At 41.3% G+C, this 20,663-nt stretch overlaps 1 protein-coding gene across 1 annotated transcript; it reads right to left on the bottom strand.

Annotated features, from left to right (window-relative positions):
* Positions 1 to 2,769: 2,769 nt before the first annotated feature.
* Positions 2,770 to 16,767, bottom strand: LOC127576007 (neutrophil collagenase-like). The gene is made up of 10 exons (XM_052026326.1): positions 16,614 to 16,767; positions 12,895 to 13,049; positions 11,207 to 11,352; positions 10,906 to 11,031; positions 9,756 to 9,917; positions 8,609 to 8,816; positions 5,260 to 5,384; positions 4,682 to 4,838; positions 4,502 to 4,599; positions 2,770 to 3,124 (listed from the first exon to the last, which is right to left on the bottom strand). The coding sequence occupies exons 1-10, from the start codon at positions 16,752 to 16,754 to the stop codon at positions 3,024 to 3,026; spliced, it is 1,419 nt and encodes a 472-aa protein (XP_051882286.1). The 5' UTR covers positions 16,755 to 16,767; the 3' UTR covers positions 2,770 to 3,023.
* Positions 16,768 to 20,663: the final 3,896 nt, after the last annotated feature.

Consider the following 20,663-nt stretch of genomic DNA (forward strand, 5'->3'; position numbering starts at 1 on the left):
TAGACACCCCTGAACAAAAGGGAAATGCACTTGCTGATCAGGCAGATAAGGCAATTGAGGAGGAATCTGGTCCAGTCTCAGTAGAAGGCGATATAAGAGGGGGCATCATCAGAGGAAAAGTGGATTTGGGAACAGGCAGGAGCAGTGCATAAGGAAGATGGGATGTGGCGAGAAGGTGAATGGATGGTAGCCCCAGAGTGCATCAGACATACATTGTTAAAAACCTACCATGGTTTAGCTCACATAGGGCGGGATAAGATGAGGACCCAGCTAGACCGATGCTGGTGGTGGCCAGGGATGGGGAGGGATATTGTTAAATTCTGCCAGCAGTCCATATCATGTGCTCAGTGTGACCCAGGAAAAGCAGTTTAAATCTGACTAGGGCATCAGCCACGGCCCAAAGGCCCATGATCAACTTCAGATAGACTTCACAGGGCCATTACCCCGTCAAGGGGTAAACGGTATTGCTTGGTGATCATTGATCACTTCACTAGGTGGGTGGAAGCATTCCCCTGTCGGGATTGCTCTGCTGAGATGGTAGCCTGTGTGCTGGCTGAGGAGGTAACACCCTGGGGGGGAGGGGAAGAAGATGTAATAAGCTGAGAGGTGATAGGTAGAAGAGGCAAAGGGCTGAAGAAGAAGGAATCCGGTAGGAGAGGGCAGTGGACCATGGGATAAAGGATGGAGGAGGGGAGGAGAGGAGATGGGCAGGTCAACAAGGCGGGGGAAGGGGGCCACAGGAATAAGGGAAGAGGTGGTGGGGGTAGGGGTGGGGGGGAAATGAAGGGTTGGAGTTACCGAAGTTAGAGAAATCGATGTTGAGGCCATCAGGTTGAAGACTCTCAAGACAGAATATTAGGTGTTGTTCCTCCAACCTGCGTCTGGCCTCAACGTGGCAGTAGAGGAGGCCATGGATAGACATGTCAGTATGGGAGTGGGATGTGGAATTGAAGGGGTGGCCACCAGGAGGTCCTGGCTGTTGCGGTGGATGGAGCGAAGGTGCTTGATGATGCGGTCACCCAATCTGCGTCGGGTCTCACCGATGTACAGGAGGCCACACCGGATGGAATAAATGACACCCTCGAATTCACAGATGAAGCACTACCTCACCTGCAAGGATTGTCTGGGACCCTGAATGGTGGTGAGGGAGGAGGTGTAGTGACTGGTGTAGTTGCAGGCATAAGTGCCAGTGGGGGTTATCACTGAGGAGGGACGAGTGGTCAAGGGAGTTGCAAAGAGAGCGGTTCCTACGGAAAGCAGAGAGAGGGGTGAGGGGAAGATGTGGCTGGTGGTAGGACCCCTTTGGAGGTGACGGAAGTTGCGGAGAATGATGTGTTGGATACGGAGTCTTGTGGGGTGGTAGGTGAGGACAAAGGGAACCCTGTCCCTGTTAAGTCAGCAGGGGGAGGGGGTGAGGGTAGACGTGTGGGAAGCGGAGGAGATACAGGTAAGGGCAGCATTAGTGGTGATGGAAGGGAAACCCCGGTTACTGGAAAAGGAGGACACCTCTGATGTCCTGGAATGGAAAGTCTCATCATGGGAACAGATGCGATGGAGGTGGAGGAACTGGGAGAAGGGGGTGGCGTCCTTACAAGTGGCAGGGTGGGAAGAGGTGTTGTCAAGGTAACTGTAGGAGTCAGTGGGTTTGCAGAATATGTCTGTGGTTAATCTGTCTATGGAGATGGAGACAGAGAGATCCAGAAAGGGGAGAGAGGTGTCGGAGATGGACCAAGTGAATCTGAGGGCAGGGTGGAAGTTGGAGGCAAAGCTGATGAAATTGATGAGCTCAGCATGGATGCAGGAAGCAGCCCCAATGCAGTTGTCAATGTAGCGGAGAAAGAGTTGAGGGGCATTACTGGTGTAGGCTTGGAATATGGACGGTTCCACGTAGCCGACAAAGAGGCAGGCACAGCTGGGGCCCATGCGACTACCCATGGCTACATCTTTAGTCTGGAGAAAGTGGGAGAAGCCAAAAGAAAAGTTGTTAAGGGTGAGTACCAGTTCCGCCAGACGGAGGAGGGTGGAGGTGGAGGAGAACTGGTTGGGTCTGTTATCAAAAAAGAATCGGAGGGCCTTAAGGCCTTCCTGATGGGGGATGGAAGTGTACAGAGACTCGACATCCATGGTGAAAATGAGGCAAACATTTTCTGGATGACAAGACCTAATGGTGTGCCACAGGGATTGCTGCAGGGGCCTGAACTTTTTATAATTTATATGAATGACTTGGATGACAAGACCAAAGATATGGTTGCTAAATTTGCCAGTGATTTATTGAAGTATGTTGTGAAGAGGGTGTGAGGCTGCAAAGAGAAAAAATAGGTTATGTGAATCAGCAAAGATCTGGTAAATGGTGCCTAAGGTGGTCAAATGTGAAGTTGTCCATTTTGGTAGGAATAAGAAAAAAGAAGCATATTGTCTGTGCTTGGCAGTGCACTGGGACCCGGGTGGCCTAGTGAATGATACAGAAGAGACTGGTATGTGAGTACAGCAAGGATATTAGGAAAGGTAAAAACAAATGTTGTTATTGATTGTGAGGGAAAATTGAATAGAAAAATAAACAAGTTTTGCTTCATTTAAAAGAGGCATTGATGGGGCCACATTGGGAGTACTGTGCACAGTATATTCCTTGCCAGGGGTTGACAGGTTGCAGGGGTGGTTGGAAATGTGGTATTGGAGATACAATCAGATCAGGCATGATCACATTGAATGGAGGAAGACGGTCAAGGGGCCAAATGCCCTTCTCCTGCTCCTTATTCATACACTCGAACATTTAATTGTTACCCAGATCAGGTTTATTTTAAGATACACTTATTGAAAATATGATTATTGAATAATTAAGAAATCAAAGCAACTGATCAACTTCTTATTAAAATGTAGTCACTATGTTGTGAAAGAGCTAATCATTACACATGCCTTGAATTGTTAATTTTAGCTAATATCTAAGATTACAATTTTTAATCTTCTCCCAGCAATATTTTGCACAAAATGCCATGCACAGCAGCGCATCAGCAAAACAAAGTTATTCAGAGGCAGTTCAGCCATCCTCTCAAGCGGAACACACGTCTGAGTCTAAACCTCTGGTCGTATATGTAGAGATTCCTTCTACTTATGAGGTAATAGTTTCCTGTTAACAAAACAAAAATATTTTATCAAAACATGATGTCCACATTTCTGTGCTTGGTTCAACAGATTCAAATTGTAACTCTGGCTGGAGGTCAGAGAACATCTGTGTAAAAGACTGGTATGAGGTTTGCATTGACTCCGATTACCATTTGGCAGTTTAATACCTTGGCTGCACTGACCAATGATTCCAAGAGGCCTGAACCAGGATTGGAAGCATATTGGTAGTTCTTGTAACTTTGTCAAATGGGCCAGTGTAAATTTTGACACTGACATGGGGAGAGAGTTGAGATCTACTGCTGAAGAGAGAGGCACAAGTGGGTGGCATTGATATTGTCTGGACATGAAGCACCATAAACCCTGGAAGACCAGGTAAAATGCTTTTAAAGTTTGGAGTGGTTTCCTTATGTAGTTTGGGTGAGGCAGGAAATCCATGGAGCTTTTTTCTCTTCCTGGAATTCATTCTCACTTCTTCACCCCTACTGTGGCCAGGGATCAAATTTCCAACAGGATTGGAAAGGTTTGCACTCACATAGCATAGTTGCTTCAGAAGTATATAGATGTTAGAGTGGTCGTGTGCCAGGTGGTGTTGAATTTTGGTTGTCTCACTATGAGAAGGATATGGAGACAATGGAGATGTAATAGATTTACAAGAGGGATGAGGGACTACAGTTCACCCAGAAATGATTATGACTAATTTATGCTGGGTTATTGATTTTGGATCAGTGAATAAAAATGTATTGTGTGGTCCAATCTATTCACTCCTCAGAAAATTGAAATCAAAGTGAATTGGATTTTCACAATTTCAGTATTGAACATCATCCATTCCCAGCCAGAGGCTGAGGTTAATGCTGTCCCCTGTGTCTCTGGTATTTGATATTTTTAAGTGTTTGTTGTTTCTTTTAACCCTTTGAAGTACAAAATAAAAATCAGAGATGGACCTTGAATCCTGAGGGCTTGGAAAGCCTGGAAAAATAGACAAATCTCACGGCTAAGTGCTCGGTGGTCCCCAGTATTCTAAAGAAACAAATTCAAGAGGACAAGAGGGAAAATGGGTGACACAATGGAGCTGATTTTGTGAGGCCCCTCTGCTGGGATAGATTCTTGATTCAATGAAGCAAGGGGTGAGGAGATGCTGATTTCTGCCTTCTCTGAACGTGGATAGAAGTGATCCACGTTCTCCTGGAAAAGGTTTTTGTGCCACAAACTGCCATGATATTGTTAATTCTAGAAGATCGATTCAAGTGAAAACTTGTCAATTAAAGATGTTACCTCAAATCTCACTATAGCATCTTAGCTGCATCTCCACATGATTTTTTAAAAATATTGTACTCAAGTTATGAAGCTACTGATTATTTTTCCCTACAAATTGTACAATTACCTCGATATTTAACAGCAGCATCCACATTGTCATTTTGTCTAAAGACCTGTCTCAGTGGGACTGGAGATCCTCTTATCATTCCTACGCCAATCCTGTACCTAAAGTGGAAAGTGATAGAATGTTATTGGGCAAAGACATGAGAACAAAAGCAGCAGAAAATAGGTCAAAGAAAGCACAAACCTCCAGAGCTGATTGCCCACAAAGAACAGTATTGTTCTGCGATTTATACGCATTGCAGCATCAATTTTCTGAACACTGTTTGCAAAACCAAAGTTTCTGATGGGCTTTGGGTACCCCGAATCTAAAACATTCCTTTCAAAGCGCCAGTATTGTGATCCTGCAAGGTAAGGAGGACATTATCTGTAAAAATATACTCAAAATGGTTGTTCCATCCTATCACTCAGTTTCATGTTACAACAATATCATGACGTGTGTGACAGTGATACTTGCACACTTGGATTGATTATCTTCCCGTGATTGACCTACAAATACTTGTAATAATAATTAGACTATGAAAAATGTTGCAGGCACCAAGGTCAGAAGACTATTTTGATTTCTGTGTACGACAGCAAATGTGCTGATGCCGATGCTAATTCTGGCTTCTTGTATATTTTCTACTGATTTATGATGAGGCCTATTAATAAATAAGAAATCTCTATATAAAATCCAATTCTTGTATGATAATAGATTGTAGAAAATCAATTGTTAAAAATACTGCAATAGGCACATTACTAAAAAATAAGCAAGCACCGTGTTACCTTGAAAAAGATAGGTTTTCCAATTTCTCCATCTGATTGCAAAGGCAGCATCAACATTTGATGGGCCACCTGGCCAAATGTCTTGAACTCGGCTTATGCGTGGAGATAGTGAACTCTTCGTGAACCTATACAACAATAAACAAACTTGCATCAGTGGCTATCTGGGCAACTAAGTTGATGAGGTGATTTCCTGCTCTTGTTGATGGCTAGAAGCCTCATAAACTATTGGTGTATGCACAGATATGAAACTATTACACTTTGATTTACTTTTATTGCCAAGAATTCCTGTCACTTTGATGATATGCAAGGCAGTGAATCTCATAACCTAGGTTTTAAGATGGCACACTTTAATTTTTATTGCTGATTCATCTGAAATTGGCCAAAACAGTTGAGGAACTTCAAGGCCAAATTAAAAGCTGAACTAATCAATCTGTAAGGACTCCAGTACAAGTTTCAAAAACATTTCTCTATTTGTTTACATGACTGACCATAATTCACGTTGATGTATTCGTCAAAGTGACCAAAGGCATGTGAAGCATGCTCCTGGAATCATTAAGCACATTAGAGATACACACATTGTGTGTGAGTGTGTGTGTGTGTATGTCAGTTTGTCCATGTGGATGTGTGAATGAAAACATGAAATTTAAATTACTGTGGTTGTTTCTAATGTACAAATTTGTGGTTATCAAGGAGCCTTTTGAAAGCAAATTATGTTCTTTCTCTGCAGTTGGTGATAAAAATGCTGTACAAAAATTTAATTATTAAACACATATTCAATTCATTAAGATTCGGACCAATGTGCATTTGTGTAGCTAATAACTGGTTCTGCATATATATTACGAATCATTTTCAGTGATTAAAAGTCAAGTTACTCATAAGTGGCAACTAAAGTAGCATTAATAAAACCACACCATCTCATTCTTGTAAATTTATCAATGAATACATTGAATCAACCAAAAATTTAAGAGCTGGTTACATTCTAAACTACTGGCTGATTGCATTGGATCTCCCATTGTGCCTTCTGTTATATACCAATGAGTTTGAGTCAAAATTTAAACAAGAAGAGTTATAAAAATTGGCACAATATTAAAGGTGGAAAATCAATTGTGCCCAAAGCAAAAGCTCATTCTTTGTAAATGCACAATTGGTTTTATTATATGTAGATATCCCTTCTCCTTATACAGACATGCATACTGATTACATTATTAATAGCCTTATTTAAGGACAGCAGAATCATGGAACAGATAAACAAAATGAATTTAAAAGTTCTGAAATTCTCAGCCTATCCCAGTTGCAATTCCACCCACTAAGTCAGGAGCAAAGGGGTCTCAGGGGATAGAACTGAGTTCAGTCAAGATCACTAGATTACTAGAGAGAAGGTGCTCAGGAAACTAAATGGACTAAGGACGGATAAGTCTCCCGGACCGGTTGAAGTGCACCCTTGGGTTCTGAAGGAGGTGACTTTAGAGATTGTGGAGGCATTGGTGATAATTTTCCAGAAATCAATAGACTCTGGCATTGTTCCAGAGGACTGGAAGGTCACAAATGTAGTTCCACTGTATAAGAAAGGTGGGAGGCAGCATAAGGGAAATTACAGACCTATTAGTCTGACATCGGTGGTCGGAAAGTTATTGAAGTCTATCCTCAAGGACGAGGTTATAGAGGTGCATGACAAGATAGGCCCAAGCCAGCATGGTTTCCTGAAGAGAAGATCCTGCCTGACCAACCCATTGGAGTTTTTTTAAGAAATCTCAAGTAGGATGGATAAGGGAGAGGCTGTGGATGTGGTATATTTGGATTTTCAAAAGGCCTTCAACAATGTGCCAGACAAGAGGCTGCTAAATAAGATGAGAGCCCATGGAATTACAAGAAGGATATTAGAATGGGTGGAGCATTGGCTGATAGGCAGAAAGCAAAGTGTGGGAATTAAGGGATCCTGTTCTGGTTGGCTGCCGGTTACCAGTGGTGTTCCGCAGGGGTCGGTGTTGGGGCCGCTTCTTTTTTAACTGTATATCGATGATTTAGATTATGGAGTAAATTGTTTTGTGGCTAAGTTTGCAGATGACACCAAGATAGGTGGAGGAGTAGGGAGTATTGAAGAAACAGGAAGGTTGCAGAGAGACTTAGAGTGAGAGAGACAGGAGACAGGAGACAGGAGAGTGGGCAAAGAAATGGCAGATGAGATTCAATGTTGAGAAATGTGTGGTTGTACACTTTGGAAGAAGGAATAGGCAGGCAGATTATTATCTAGATGGGGAGAAAATTCAAAGTACAGAATTACAAAGGGACTTGGGGGTCCTCGTACAGGATTCCCATAAAGGTTAACCACCAGGTTGGATTGGCGGTAAGGAAAGCGAATGCTGTGTTGGCATTCATGTCAAGAGGTATAACGTATAAAAGTAAGGATGTGTTGATGAGGCTTCCTGGGGAACTGGTGAGACCTCATTTGAAATACTGTGTGCAGTTTTGGGCCCCTTATCTTAGGAAGGATGTACTGATGTTGGAGAGGGTTCAGAGAAGATTTACGAGGACGATTCTCGGAATGGAAGGTCTTACATACAATGAGCAATTGTCGGCTTTTGGACTGTACTCACTCGAGTACAGAAGAATGAGACGGGACCTCATAGAAACATTTTGAATGTTGAAAGGACTGGACAGAGTAGATGTGGCAAAGTCGTTTCCCTTGGTGGGTGAGTCCAGGACTAGAGGGCTCAGTCTTAGAATTAGAGGGTACCCAGTTAGAACAGAAAGAAGAAATTTCTTTAGCCAGAGGGTCGTTGATATATGGAATTTGTTGCTCCATACAGCTGTGGAGGTCTGATCATTGGGGTGTTTAAGGAGGAGATTGATAGGTGTCTAATTAGTCAAGGTATCAAGGGATATGGGGAAAAGGGGAAAAGATGGAAATAGTTTAGCTCATCCTGAGGTAGTGGAACAGACTCGATGGGCTGAATGGCCTACTTCTGCTCCTTTGTCTTGTGATCTTGTGATAATTATGTAGATCAGTATCTTATCGTGTATTTAGATTCACCGTTTCAATATTAAGATACAAATGGATGGAGCCTACACAGTGGAGAATCAGTCCATTTGCCAGCAAGCAGTCTAACAAGGAATCATAAATTGAACTGGGAATGATCCCACTTTTTTGGTGGGACCCAGACAGCAGGAGTCTCCTCTCCTGTCAACACTAATCTCGGGCTTTTGGCCAGCCCAGCGGGCGAAGTATGGGGCCCAGCACCAAAACAGCCTGGACTTTCTGCTCAGGATTAAGATAGCTCATTTCTTAGAACATACCTGTGTACAATGTAAATCTTGTAGATGGCAGTAGTTTTATAAAGTAATTATTTACCCATCTTTGAAGTAAATTACTGTTCTCCCTATCTTCAAAACAGCATCTGCATACAGGTTTGGGTCACAGGTTGGTGGCGTCTGTGTTGGTTGCTTTGTAGTCGTCTGTGTTGGTTGCTTTGTAGTCGTCTGTGTTGAAGATGCTGGGGACTTCTGTGTTGAAGATGCTAGAGGTGTGGTGGATGCTGCTGTGCTGTTAAGAAGAGGCCCTTGATTTAAAGAGATAAGATTGCAAACATGAAAAAGGAAAGGGGGAGTGTTACCATTCTTTGATGGTTCAAGTCATTTGATTTCAACATATATTGTAAAGTTAGTTGATTAGAAATTCATGAAAGTGTGAGAAAACTTTGTGTATTGACATCAAATGTGCTTTGTGTGCACAGTGCAGTCACTGGTTGTCAAACAGCTATTGCATTAGTGACCTGGATCAAATCTTCAGATGTGTGCTGAACACAAAGGATTCAATAAACTTTTTGATATAAATCACCCATGTTCACAAGAAATCAGAGAATTCATAGACTGGTGGATTTTAAAATAGACTATGAATTCAGAAACGAATCGCTCATCATTTGTCATTCAACATGCAAAGCACTCATTTAATATGCTGCCTAAACATGAGTAGGCATTCTATTCAAACAGTAACTCAGACAGAGGAAGAGTTCCAAAGAACTTGTGAAAGAGGTGTGCAAAGAAATACTTGGCATTTCTGTGGGGTTAGTCCTGAAATCCATTGTAATTGAGCTAGGATATTGGTGGAAATTTATGAAAAATGGTATAAACAGCTGTTTAGCTTTGAGCCTAAAAAGTCCCCAGAATCATCTGCTGCAGTTCAGGGAAGAGATAAATAGAACCTTTCTCCAAGGTTCTACCGATCTCTTCCCCAAACTGCAGCAGATGATTCAGAGGGAGTAGGAAACGTACACCAAGGGCCTGTTTGCATGCTGTATAACTCTATCACTTTCTCAGAAGTTTGGTTGATGACACGTTAAGGTGTTTTAAGAGTTGGACAAAGAAGTGGAATGGAGGAAATTCTTGAGGAGGAATTTCAAAAGGTTGAAGCAAGACTCTGATTCCAATGGTGGAGCAAAAGATGGGTGTCCTACCATTGGAATCAGAGCATGTAGTGGTTGTATAGATTTAGGACTTACCGTATAAAGATTGGATGCCGTTAACGTCATCTTGTGGCAAAGTATACCCCTCAGTATTCACATACTTGTAGATGGGAGCCATCACAGAATTAGGGTCCTCGGAGTGGTCAAGTCCCAGTGAATGACCAGCTTCATGTACCGCAACAAGAAACAAGTTGAAGTCTGGAGAAATAAAGTTATAGTGTTGTGCTTAAATCTGTTTGTGAAATGTTATTAAGCAACTTTTCCTGTGACAGTGGTGTAACTGAGGTGTAATTGGAATGTACTCTAGGCAGGTAGGGTTGGGAAAAATCCTCCAAGAATAGTGGAATTGTGGAGTTGAGGCTCATGTTGTTTGGAATCCAGGTAAGATGGTGAAAAATTGCGCCAGTGATGCCAACTGTGTGAGTGCATGCCATATAGATGATTGGGACAGGTTTCTCTGATTAAAAGTACCACAAAAGAGCAGAGGTTTTATTTAGTCTCACAAATGTAACTGAGTTAATGCGGTCCATTATGTTTCAGTCTTGGTGGGCAGATGAGAAAGTGTCACAAATTCAAAAACATTGTTCTTGAACATGGGGAGGGGGAGTGGGAATCTACAGAATAACAATATCATTGGTAGAATGATGCAAAAATCCCATAAGAGGCACCACTATTGTTGTAATTCATTTGCAGCACAGTTTCCTGGGATTTCTGTGTTGGTAAGCAGTTTGACACAGTAAGTATTTTGAGAAGAATGGCTTAAATGGCCGGAAAATTCAAAACTAGTTTGGCGCTAGACAGACAAATCAAAAGTTTGTTTGGTGTCATGTCAAGCAAAGCTGGGTCAGGCTAAGTTATCTGCCCTGACCAGGAAATATGTAATACAAACTAGGCATGTAGAGCTGCATGCTCCAATAAGGTCCAAGTGCTTTCCTTCGTACTCCCGCCAAATTAAGCTCTGCAAGGTGATCTATCACAATTTTCTGTTGGGTGTTGCCAAAGAATAATCCCAAGCTAAACAGCAATACATCACCTTTCAATAAGTTTATCCATTGACCTTGATTTTCAAACCCAGTCTGGGGACAAGCAACCTGCCCAGGGCTTTCGAGGACATCTTAGTTACAACTGAAGGTGATGAAGATCGGTAAGGAATCCAGAAACTCAACTAATATGAGCAAGAATTTACCATCAGAGTTTGTTGTCCAAGTTTCATCCTCATCAAAATGAATATCACCTCCAATCCCTGTTCCAGGGCCAAAAGCATGGGCCAGAACACCACCAGATCCATCAAACGGAGAACTGTCACCGTGATCTAGCAGGAGACATTGAACACACACATCAGTCAAGAATAATTTGTCTGTAAGGATGAAAACAGCACTATGGTCTGACTGTTTGAAATTAATTACAAGTATGGTGTAAATAGAAAGTTGACCAATCAGCAGATGTAAAGACCATATTATTCTTAACATGTTTTTATCCGAACGTACCTCTGGAAGCAAAAGTAATTTCAATGTCTGCTGTGGATGTTGTCTGCGTGAATGTCAAAGGAGTAACGCGGGCCCAGGTGTTGAGAGCATTCGCTATAATGTTGTTCACTTCACTGTCTGTTAAGTCTGGTGTGTGTTGTCTTATCCTATGAGAGACAAAGTTAATTATTCTAATAACGTAACTGATTATTGCAATGATTGTACATATTTGTATGTGAAATCAATATCTGCCCTTCAGTAAGCACCTCTTCTACAGTGGCGAAGGTTCACACCCATTCAAAGAGTTCAGATGGTGACAGGATATACAGAAGATGAGGAGCACAAGAAATGGCATGGGCATCCTCATTAATCAGCTGAAAGTATCTATAGTTCTGTGTTATAATTCACTGTTTGCTGTGCTTTCTATCACCTGTTTCCTCATAGAATGGAATGTTCCGTGCAGAAATACACTACCGCTGTTTCCAGACAGAAGAAGATCACCCAGGATGCTATCCCTTAACCTCCACTGAACTAGCAACTCTGAATTCTATTAAGGTTATTATCATTATTGTTTTTTCTTAAAGTGGAAATATGACCATTTGTCCTGGCAGAGTCTCTTTGGGGTTGTCAGGGAAGTACACATAATTTAATCTTTATCTTAACAAGTATTAGTATTTGCCTTCAGTGATTCCAGAGTTCGCACAAACTCTTGGATTACAGCCTGGTCAGTGGATATTCTAAGATAACCAACTATAGTGAGTATCTGTATAAAAAAAAGATGCCCTATGATTAATGCTTTGTAATATTGGCACTGATCTAGAACATTGGATTCAGCAACATTTTTTCACCTCCACACAATGGTTTGCTATAACACTCAAAGAATAAGTCCTCCTGTTTTCTCCATATTTCTCATTTGTGATGAATTTAAATCAGGTTGAGCTTGTCCCTTAATGATCCGAGTTTGCAGTAACAAAATTCCTTCAAGTGTGTTAAAACTACTGTACTCCTTGTTCATGGTTCCTTTAGTGAAGAATGACACAAGTCAGGGGCAAAGATGTTGTATCGTGACATGATATTTTGTATATTGCTGTTGGCAGTATTGATGACTGGAAAGGAGTTTCTATTGCTGAAAGTTGAATTGAAAGCTACTTGAAATATAGCTGATAAAATACATTTACAAAATTTACATCTGTGTACTTTAAGATTCCTGAAAGCAAACAACAACCAAAAGACACGACCAAGCCTTATAACTGCTGGAATTATATTAAAACCTACCATTAATTGATACAAACACTGTCATTGACTCCCAGAAATCTAAAACTTGTTTTGAAATACCTCTTCAGATAGAAGTGATATATCTCCAAATCTAGTGCTAAATATGGGGTAAAGATTGAGTTTCTACTGCGGTTCTTCCAATCATCCAGCATTGTGTTAGTGGAAACCTTTAGAACATAAAGAGATTCAGCCAGTTAAAGTGTTTCTTTGGAATTTCTAGGTAATTGGGAGAACAGCATGGAAATTTATGGCATATCCTTTTAATATACAAAGTAAACCCAAGTAAACTTTCCAAGCATACTGTGCTATAGCGCCTTAACCTGGTTTCCTTCATAGGATCACAGGCTTGATGCACTTGGCACTGAGAATGATCATTGAAGAATCGACCATTGTTACTGAATGAATTGGAGATTTCAAGTAACCAAGAACTATACCTGTAGGTGAGATCAGTGTTTGGAAATTTTGCACGTCCTGGAAGTATTGCGAAATCTCTGGGGTCCGTTACACCACATCGAGGAAGGTTATTTGCATCCACTGATTTATTGATCAGGTTTTCCGGTACTTTAATAGAAGAAGCCTTCCATATTTCCTAGATGCAAGAAAAAGGTTTATTTTCAAGTGATAATATTTTATTTTTTGTCTTGGGGAGCAAGATGCATTTTGGGTTCATTAGTGAAAACAAATGAACCCAGAAGGCAAAAGTTGACAAAAACACACAGCTTTGAAAAATGGGATTTATGAAGCTATTAATTGTTAACAATTGTTCTTTATGAAAAACAGATGTTTTCCTAATTGACTTTGAAGAGAAGCTTCTTCCCAAACTCTTAGTTTTCCAAATCAATACTATCACTAATTTTAAAGTGTTTCTGAGAAGTGAAAGAGTTTAGAATCAGCTTTGCAGCAGTTTATTTTGAAACCTTCTCATAGAGAAAAACTAATTGGGGCATGTTGTGCATAAGGCTACCTTGAGGACACATGGTATGATTTTTGATACATTCTGGTGCCAGATACTGCTGCTAGTTAAGAGGTTACTGACTTCAGTAAAAGAAATTCTGTAGATGGCTCTGCCTTTTCATGTGCCCATGCAAGCAGCTGCAGAAAAACATCAAGTTTAGATGTTGCCACTTGCAGAGCAAGTTCTTTTCCCCGGGGAGAACAGTGATGTTGGCAGGCAGTGGACATGGCAGTGATGCTGGAGAACATGAGACACACTTGTGGTCACAAGTATCGCTTCTCTATGAAACAAGTGTAAAAGTTCCTGAGGGTGAACAATATCCTTCAGCTGTTGTGAAGTGAAGGTCATAGAGGATTATGTGAATTATTTGACCTTGAACATATGCCCAATGCAATGACACTGAACAAAACCAAAACTGCAATAAAGCAAGACATTGTTATCTCATTGTGTGTGACAAAAGTGGAAATATATGAAGGAAGCCACATCCTCCCAGAATATCACATGCACACTGTAAACTTTGTGCGATGTTTGTGATGACCTTGTGTTTGCACCGACTTCATGCTACATTGTCATCCTGCAGTCACTAAGGAACACATTGTGGACATTGCTGAAAAAGCCAAAAAGAAATTGTGAAAACTAAGTAATGAAAATGGCTGTCATAAATGGATCTAAGTTTACATCAATAATCCCAAAGCAAGGCACTCTTTAAAGCAAGACACCATCTACTGTCATTTGATCTGAAGTGAAGATTTTGAAGATTACAGAAGAAGCAAAGGGACCCCAGTTGATGTAAGATTAAACAGCACCACATCCAGTAATTGAAAAATATTATATGAGTAGAAACCTTCCTCTCATCATTTTATATATTCCTGTCAGGTTGCCTGTCAGCTTCCGACAAGTGAGAGAAAACAATCTATGTTTGTCCAAGCTCTCCATGTAGCTAACACACTCCAATGCATGCATTCTCCTGGTGAACCTCTTCTACACCATCTCCAAAGCCTCCATATCCTTTCTTGAGTGAGGTGACCAGAACTGCAGAAAATATTCCAAATGTGGCCCAGCCAAAGTTTTAATACAACTGCACTGTGACTTCCTGACTTCTGAATGCCCTGACCAATAAAGGCAAGCATGCCATATGCCTTCTTTACTACCCTATCCACTTGTGTTGCCAATTTCAGTGAGCTATGGACATGAACCCCAGGATCCCTCTATACATCAATGCTCCTGAGGGTCCTGCCATTTACTGTATACTTCCCTCTTACATTTGTCCTCCCAAATTTCATCACCTCACACTTGTCTGGATTAAACTCCATCTGTCAATTCTCTGCCCAAACTTCCTCCTCGTCTATATCTTGCTGTACCCTTCGACAACCTTGCCTACTATTCACAATTTTTGTGTTGACTGCAAACTTACCAATCAGGCCACCTAAAATTTCATGCAAGTCATGAGTACATGTCACAAACGAGAGATCCCAGCACTGATCCTCACAGAACACCTCTGATCACAGACCTCTCATCAGAAAACACCACTCCACCACTATCCTCTGTTTATGACCAAGCCAATTTTGTATCCAATTTACCACCTGACTTTTGATTCCATGTGACTTAACATTCTGGACCAGCCTACCGTGAGCTGCTTTACTGAAAGCAAGTAGACAATGTCAACAGCCCTACTTTTCCAAATGCGAGTAAATTTTGTTCCTAAGAATCTTTTTCAATAATTTCCCTACCATTGATGCATGGCTCAATGGCCAATAATTTCCTGGATTATCCCTGCTGCCCTTCTTCAACAAAGGAACAACATTGGCTAATCTCCAGTCCTCTGGGACTTTGGCTTAAGAGGATAGAAAGACCTCTGTTAAGGCCCCAGCAATCTTGTCCCTTGCCTTTTCCAGTGCCCTGGAATAGTTTCCATCAGGCCCTGGGGACTCAATGTTTTTCTAGATACTCAACACTTCATTTATATAAGCAGACCCTAAAATATCAACATGTCCCTTCAAGGTCTCATCATCATCCATGGTGAAGACTGATGTGCAGTACTCATTTAGGACTTCACCCACTTCCTCTGAATCCACGCGTGAATTCCCTCCTTTGTCCTTGAGTGGACCTACCCTTTCCCTAGCTACCCTTTTGCTCCTGATATATGTACTGTATAAAATCCTTGTGATTCACCTTAATCCTACTTGCCAAGGACATCGCATGCCCCTTTTAGCCCTCCTAATTCCCTGCTAAGTTCTTTCTTGCTTCCTTTATAGTCCTCAAGCGCCTTATCAGATTTCAACTTCCGAAACCTTACATATGCTTCCTTCTTTTTGACCAAACTTACAATAACTCTTTTCACCCAAGTTTCTTGAACCTTGCTGTCTTCAGCTCTTAACCTCACAGGAATGTGTTGGTTTTGAACTCTAACCAGCTACTCCCGATCTACTTTCCCCAGTTCCTGTTTAATACTGTTGTGATGGGCCTTCCCCCACCTTAGCACTTGCACCGAAGGACCTGTTTTGTTCTTCTCCATAACTCCCTTAAAACTTAAGGAATTATGATCACTCTTCTCAAAACACTCCCCCACTGAAACTTCAATCACCTGGTCGGGCTCATTCCACAGGACACAGTTTTGTACAGCCTCTCTGATGGTTGGATTATCATGATATAGCTTGAAAAAACCCTCCTGGATGCATCTAACCAATTCTGCCCCATCTCCGCCTTTGGCACTGAGGGAGCCCCAGTCATTATGGGGGATGTTAAAATCATCCAGTACATCAAGCCTATTGCTTTTTCACCTTTCCATCGTTTACCTACATATCTGTTCCTCTACCTGCCACTGGCTCTTGGAAGCCCATAGTATAACCCCATCATAATTATTGCACCTTTATGATTCCTGAGTTCTACCCATATGGCTTCACTGGATGAGCCCTCCAAGATGTCCTCTCAATGTACAGCTGTGACATTCTCCCATAAGAGTTATGCAAGTCCCCCACCTCTTTTACATCCTTCTCTATCACATCTCAAACATCTGTACCCTGGAACTTTGAACTGCCAATCCTGCCCTTCTCTCAACCATGTATCGGTAGTGGCTGCAACATCGTAGTTCTATGTAGTAGTCCAGGTTCTCAGCTCATAGACTCAAATATCTAATGAAATACCCAATTAGAACTCCTTCTTTCATGATAAGTTGCTTCATCTGAATCCTTCACATACCTTGACAGGTGTTGTAAGTTTCTCCTTCAAACCTGAAGAAAAGGACAGTAGGCCCAGTGTGACAGCATTAGCAAGATAAAAGTATGCTGCCTTCATCTTGCTTGCTTGCTGTGTGGCAAATGGTCTGAAACTGCCAACCATATGTGATGCTGATCTTTATAGAGAGCTTCTGCATCAATTAGTCTAATGACTTTGACCGGTAATTGAATAATTACAACTGAGATATGAGATAAGTATTTGCTTGCTCATTTCTTGCTAAACTTAACTTTGGTAATATCTTTATGACTAAGGAAAAAACACAGATGTTGCAAAGTGGAAGAATGTAAAGAAAGATGCTATTTTATGTTGCAAAAGACTTGAGGTAAAGATGGCTAATTTAGAAGTAGTTGTGGGTGGACGGATAATTTATGTGTAATGTTTTTGAATTCCCTGCAGTGATTGTATTTTGCACCCCTGGATTCAATATGTTTTCAAGTTAATTAGATGAAAATTTTCAGATTTTATCCTCTCTGATACCAAGGAAATTCTCACCCAAAAACAGACCCCCTGACGCACAGTTACATGCCCACTAATGAATCATTAAGGCAAATAACAAATAAAACATGCATTTATATAATAGAGTTTGTAGATTAAAAGTAGAAAAAGAGATAGAGTTATTGGAGAAATTGAGATTCCAAGCTGTCAAGGGCAAGGCTTACATATTCTGGAGACATGGCTGATCAGTGACCAGGACCATGTGCTCGATATTCTAGGTTTTACACTGTTATAAAAGAACAGGCCAAAGGGGAAAGAAGATGGGGTAGCATTGTTAATCAAGGAAGGTACAGTACTGAATTATGATATAAGGGAGTGGATAATGATGGGAAATTGGTTTGGATTGAAATCATGAATAACAGGAGAAGGAAGGCACAGGTGCAAGTAGTCAATAGACCCCTGAAGTATGACATCCCAATAGGTCAGAGCATAAATTGGAAAATATGAGAAGCACGACTGAAGGGAACTGCAATTATCATGATAGTACTTAATCTACATACTGATTGGAAGAAACAAACTGGCAAGGGTATTATAGAAGAAGAGTTTGTGGAATGTGTCATGTATTCCTCTTTAGACCAGTACATTCTGGAGTTAGATTGGTCTTATGCAATGAAGAAGGATTAATAAAGAATCTTATGGTCAGAGAGAGAATTCCAAAGGCAGTTTGAGGATGAATACAATAAATCCGTAACAGGTGTCTTCAATTTAAATCAGGGCAATTATAATGGTAGGAGGGAGGAGTTTTCTAAGATAGATTTGGGTAAACAAGTGAAGAGACATGTCAGTAGATGAACAGTGGTAGATATTCCAACAGCTGGTCTATAAGGAGACACAAGAAACTGCAGATGCTGGAACCCTCAGGTGAGAGGTGAATAGCAGATGGAACCCAGTCTAAAATCTCAACTAGAGTTGAGCCCAGTCAAAAAGAGGGATACCCTGAGAAAGAGGCACAATTTGTGGTTAACAAAGGAAGTTAAGGATAATGTTAAATTGAAAAGTAATGTAGACCAGAGGACAGGAAAGTTTTAGGATCCAGCAGCAGAAGACGAAAAAGCTTGCAAGAAGGGAGTAAATGAATTTTGAGAGAAAACTTGCATTTTAATACGTAAACAAACAGTAAAGGTTTCTACGAATATATAAATAGCAAGAAGGCAGCTAAGATAAATGTGGGGCCTCTAAAGAATTCAGCTGGTCAATTAATAACAGCAAACAAAGAAACAGCAGATACGTTGAAAACATTTTTTGCACCACTCTTCACCATGGAAGACATTGCTGATATCCCACGATAGCAGACAGACTTGTTTCCATAACATGATAGAACTTACGAACATCCCACCTACAGGGAAAAAACCCAGGTGGCAAAAGGCAGACAAGTTGCTAGGACTGCACACTAAGGTTGTGAAGAAAGTGACTGCAGGGATAGTGGACCCATTGGTTGAAAATTTTCATAGCTTGCTAAACTCCGGGAGGGTACTAGAAGACTGGAGAAGTGCAAATGTGACTGCCTTGTTGAAGAAGGGGGAAGCTATTGGGCAGGGAACTGCAGGCCAGTCACTTAACAGCTATTATTGGCAAGAGGCAAGAGTCAATAACAAAAAGAATGAACATAAATCATTTGGAAAAGTGAAAATAATTAAACCTAGTCTAATGCATAAACTAAAAGCCCAAGATGTCAGAGGAAATGTGTCAGAATGAATTGAAAATTGTCCGTCTCATAGAAAACAGAGAATTTGAATGAATGGGTCCTTTTCAGGTTATGAGAAGGAAACTAGTGGATTAGTGCAGGGATCGGTTCTTGTCCCCATTTGTTCACTATTCACATTAATGACCTGTACGAAAGAGCAGTATGTAAGGTTTTCAAATTTGCCAATCATAACAAAATAGGTGAAAGAGCATGATGTGATAAGGTACTGTGAATCTGCAATGGGATATAGATAGTTTGAGTAAGTGGCTAAAGACTGAGAAATGGAGTTTTATGTGTGGAAGTGTGAGGTCATGACCTTCGTTAAAGAGAAATCAAAGGGCAGATAATGACAGGTACAGGCAGCTGGGATCAAGCAAATCCCCTGAGGAGTATAAGAGATGTAGGAATACACTTCAGAGAGAAATCTGGAGGGCAAAAAGAGGACATGAGAAAGCTCTGGCAGACAAGGTAAAGGAGAATCCTAAAATATTCTGCACGTATATTAAGAGCAAAAGGGTAACTAGGGAGAGAATAGTTCTCCTTAAGGAACAATGTGATCATCTATGTGTGGAGCCACAGGAGGAAGGCGAGATCTTAACTGAATATTTCTCGTCTGTATCTACCATGGAGAAGGTCATGGAAACTAAGACGTTAAGGGAAAAGAATAAGGATGTCTTGGAACATATTCACATTACAAAAGAGGAGGTGCTGATGATCTTAAGGCACATTATGGTGGATAAGTCCCTGGGGTCTAATCAAGTGCATCCTAGGACATTGTGGGAAGCTTGGGAAGAAATTGCAGGGGCCCTGGAAGAGTTATTTGCATCATCTTTAGCCACCGGTGAGGTTCCAGAAGACTGGAGGTTGGCAAATGTGGCACCTTTATTTCCAAAGGGCTGCAAGGATCTTTGTATCCTCACTAGCAACAGGTGAGGTCCTATAAGACTGGACAGTAGCCAATGTTGTTCCTTTGTTCAAGAAGGGAAATAGGGATAATCCAGGAAATTATAGGCTGGTGAGCCTCACATCAGTGGTAGAGAAGCTATTGGAGAAGATTCTTAGGGATAGGATTTACATGCACTTGGAAAATCATGGCCTGATTAGGGGCAGACAGCATGGCTTTGTGCGGGCAGGTCATTGCTTACAAACTTGATTGAGATTTTTCAGGAGGTGACGGAGGTGATTCATGAGCATGTCATTGAGCTGAGAAGAGTGCACAGAAGATTTACGAGAATGTTGCCAGGACTTGAGGGCCTAAGTTATAGGGAGAGGTTGGGCAGGCTTGGACTTTATTCCTTGGAGCATAGGAGACTGAGGACCTTAAAGAGGAGTGTAAAATCATGAGGAACACAAGATAAAGATACAGGGGAGAGATTTGCTCAGAACCTGAGGGGCATGTTTTTCACCCAAGAGTGTGGTCCATATATGGAATGAACTGTCAGAGGAAGTGGTTGAGGCAGGTACGTCAACAACATTTAAAAGACACTTAGACAGGTATACGGTTAGGAAAGGGTTAGAGGGATATGAGCCAAACACGGGCACATGGAACTAGGTTAAATGGGAATCTTGGTCTGCATTGTCTGGTTGGGCTGAAGGGCCTGTTTCCATACTGTATGATGCTATGACTCTACTATAATCTCAATAGAGAAAAACTGCAAATGAGTGAAGTACAGAGGGATTGAGGTGTTCCAGTTCATGAACCGCAAAACTCTAGCAGGCAGGTCCAACAAGTATTGAAGAAGGTAAACAGCACTTCAGCCTTCATTGCAAAGGGGTTGGAATTTAAAAATCGGGAGGTTTTATTGCATTTGTACAGGGTGATGGTGAGGTTC

Source organism: Pristis pectinata, chromosome 11 (genome assembly GCF_009764475.1).
Source record: "Pristis pectinata isolate sPriPec2 chromosome 11, sPriPec2.1.pri, whole genome shotgun sequence".
In the NCBI taxonomy this organism is placed as follows: Eukaryota; Metazoa; Chordata; class Chondrichthyes; order Rhinopristiformes; family Pristidae; genus Pristis; species Pristis pectinata.

What these genes read in the sequence shown, in the direction of transcription:
- LOC127576007 (XM_052026326.1), bottom strand. Translation starts at nt 16,754, where the DNA reads ATGGTTGGCAGTTTCAGACCATTTGCCACACAGCAAGCAAGCAAGATG. An exon ending in CGGCATCCAATCTTTATACG is followed by an intron (nt 8,817 to 9,755) that starts GTAAGTCCTAAA and finishes CTTTAAATCAAG; the next exon opens with GGCCTCTTCTTAACAGCACA. An exon ending in GTGGGCAATCAGCTCTGGAG is followed by an intron (nt 4,600 to 4,681) that starts GTTTGTGCTTTC and finishes TTTCCACTTTAG; the next exon opens with GTACAGGATTGGCGTAGGAA.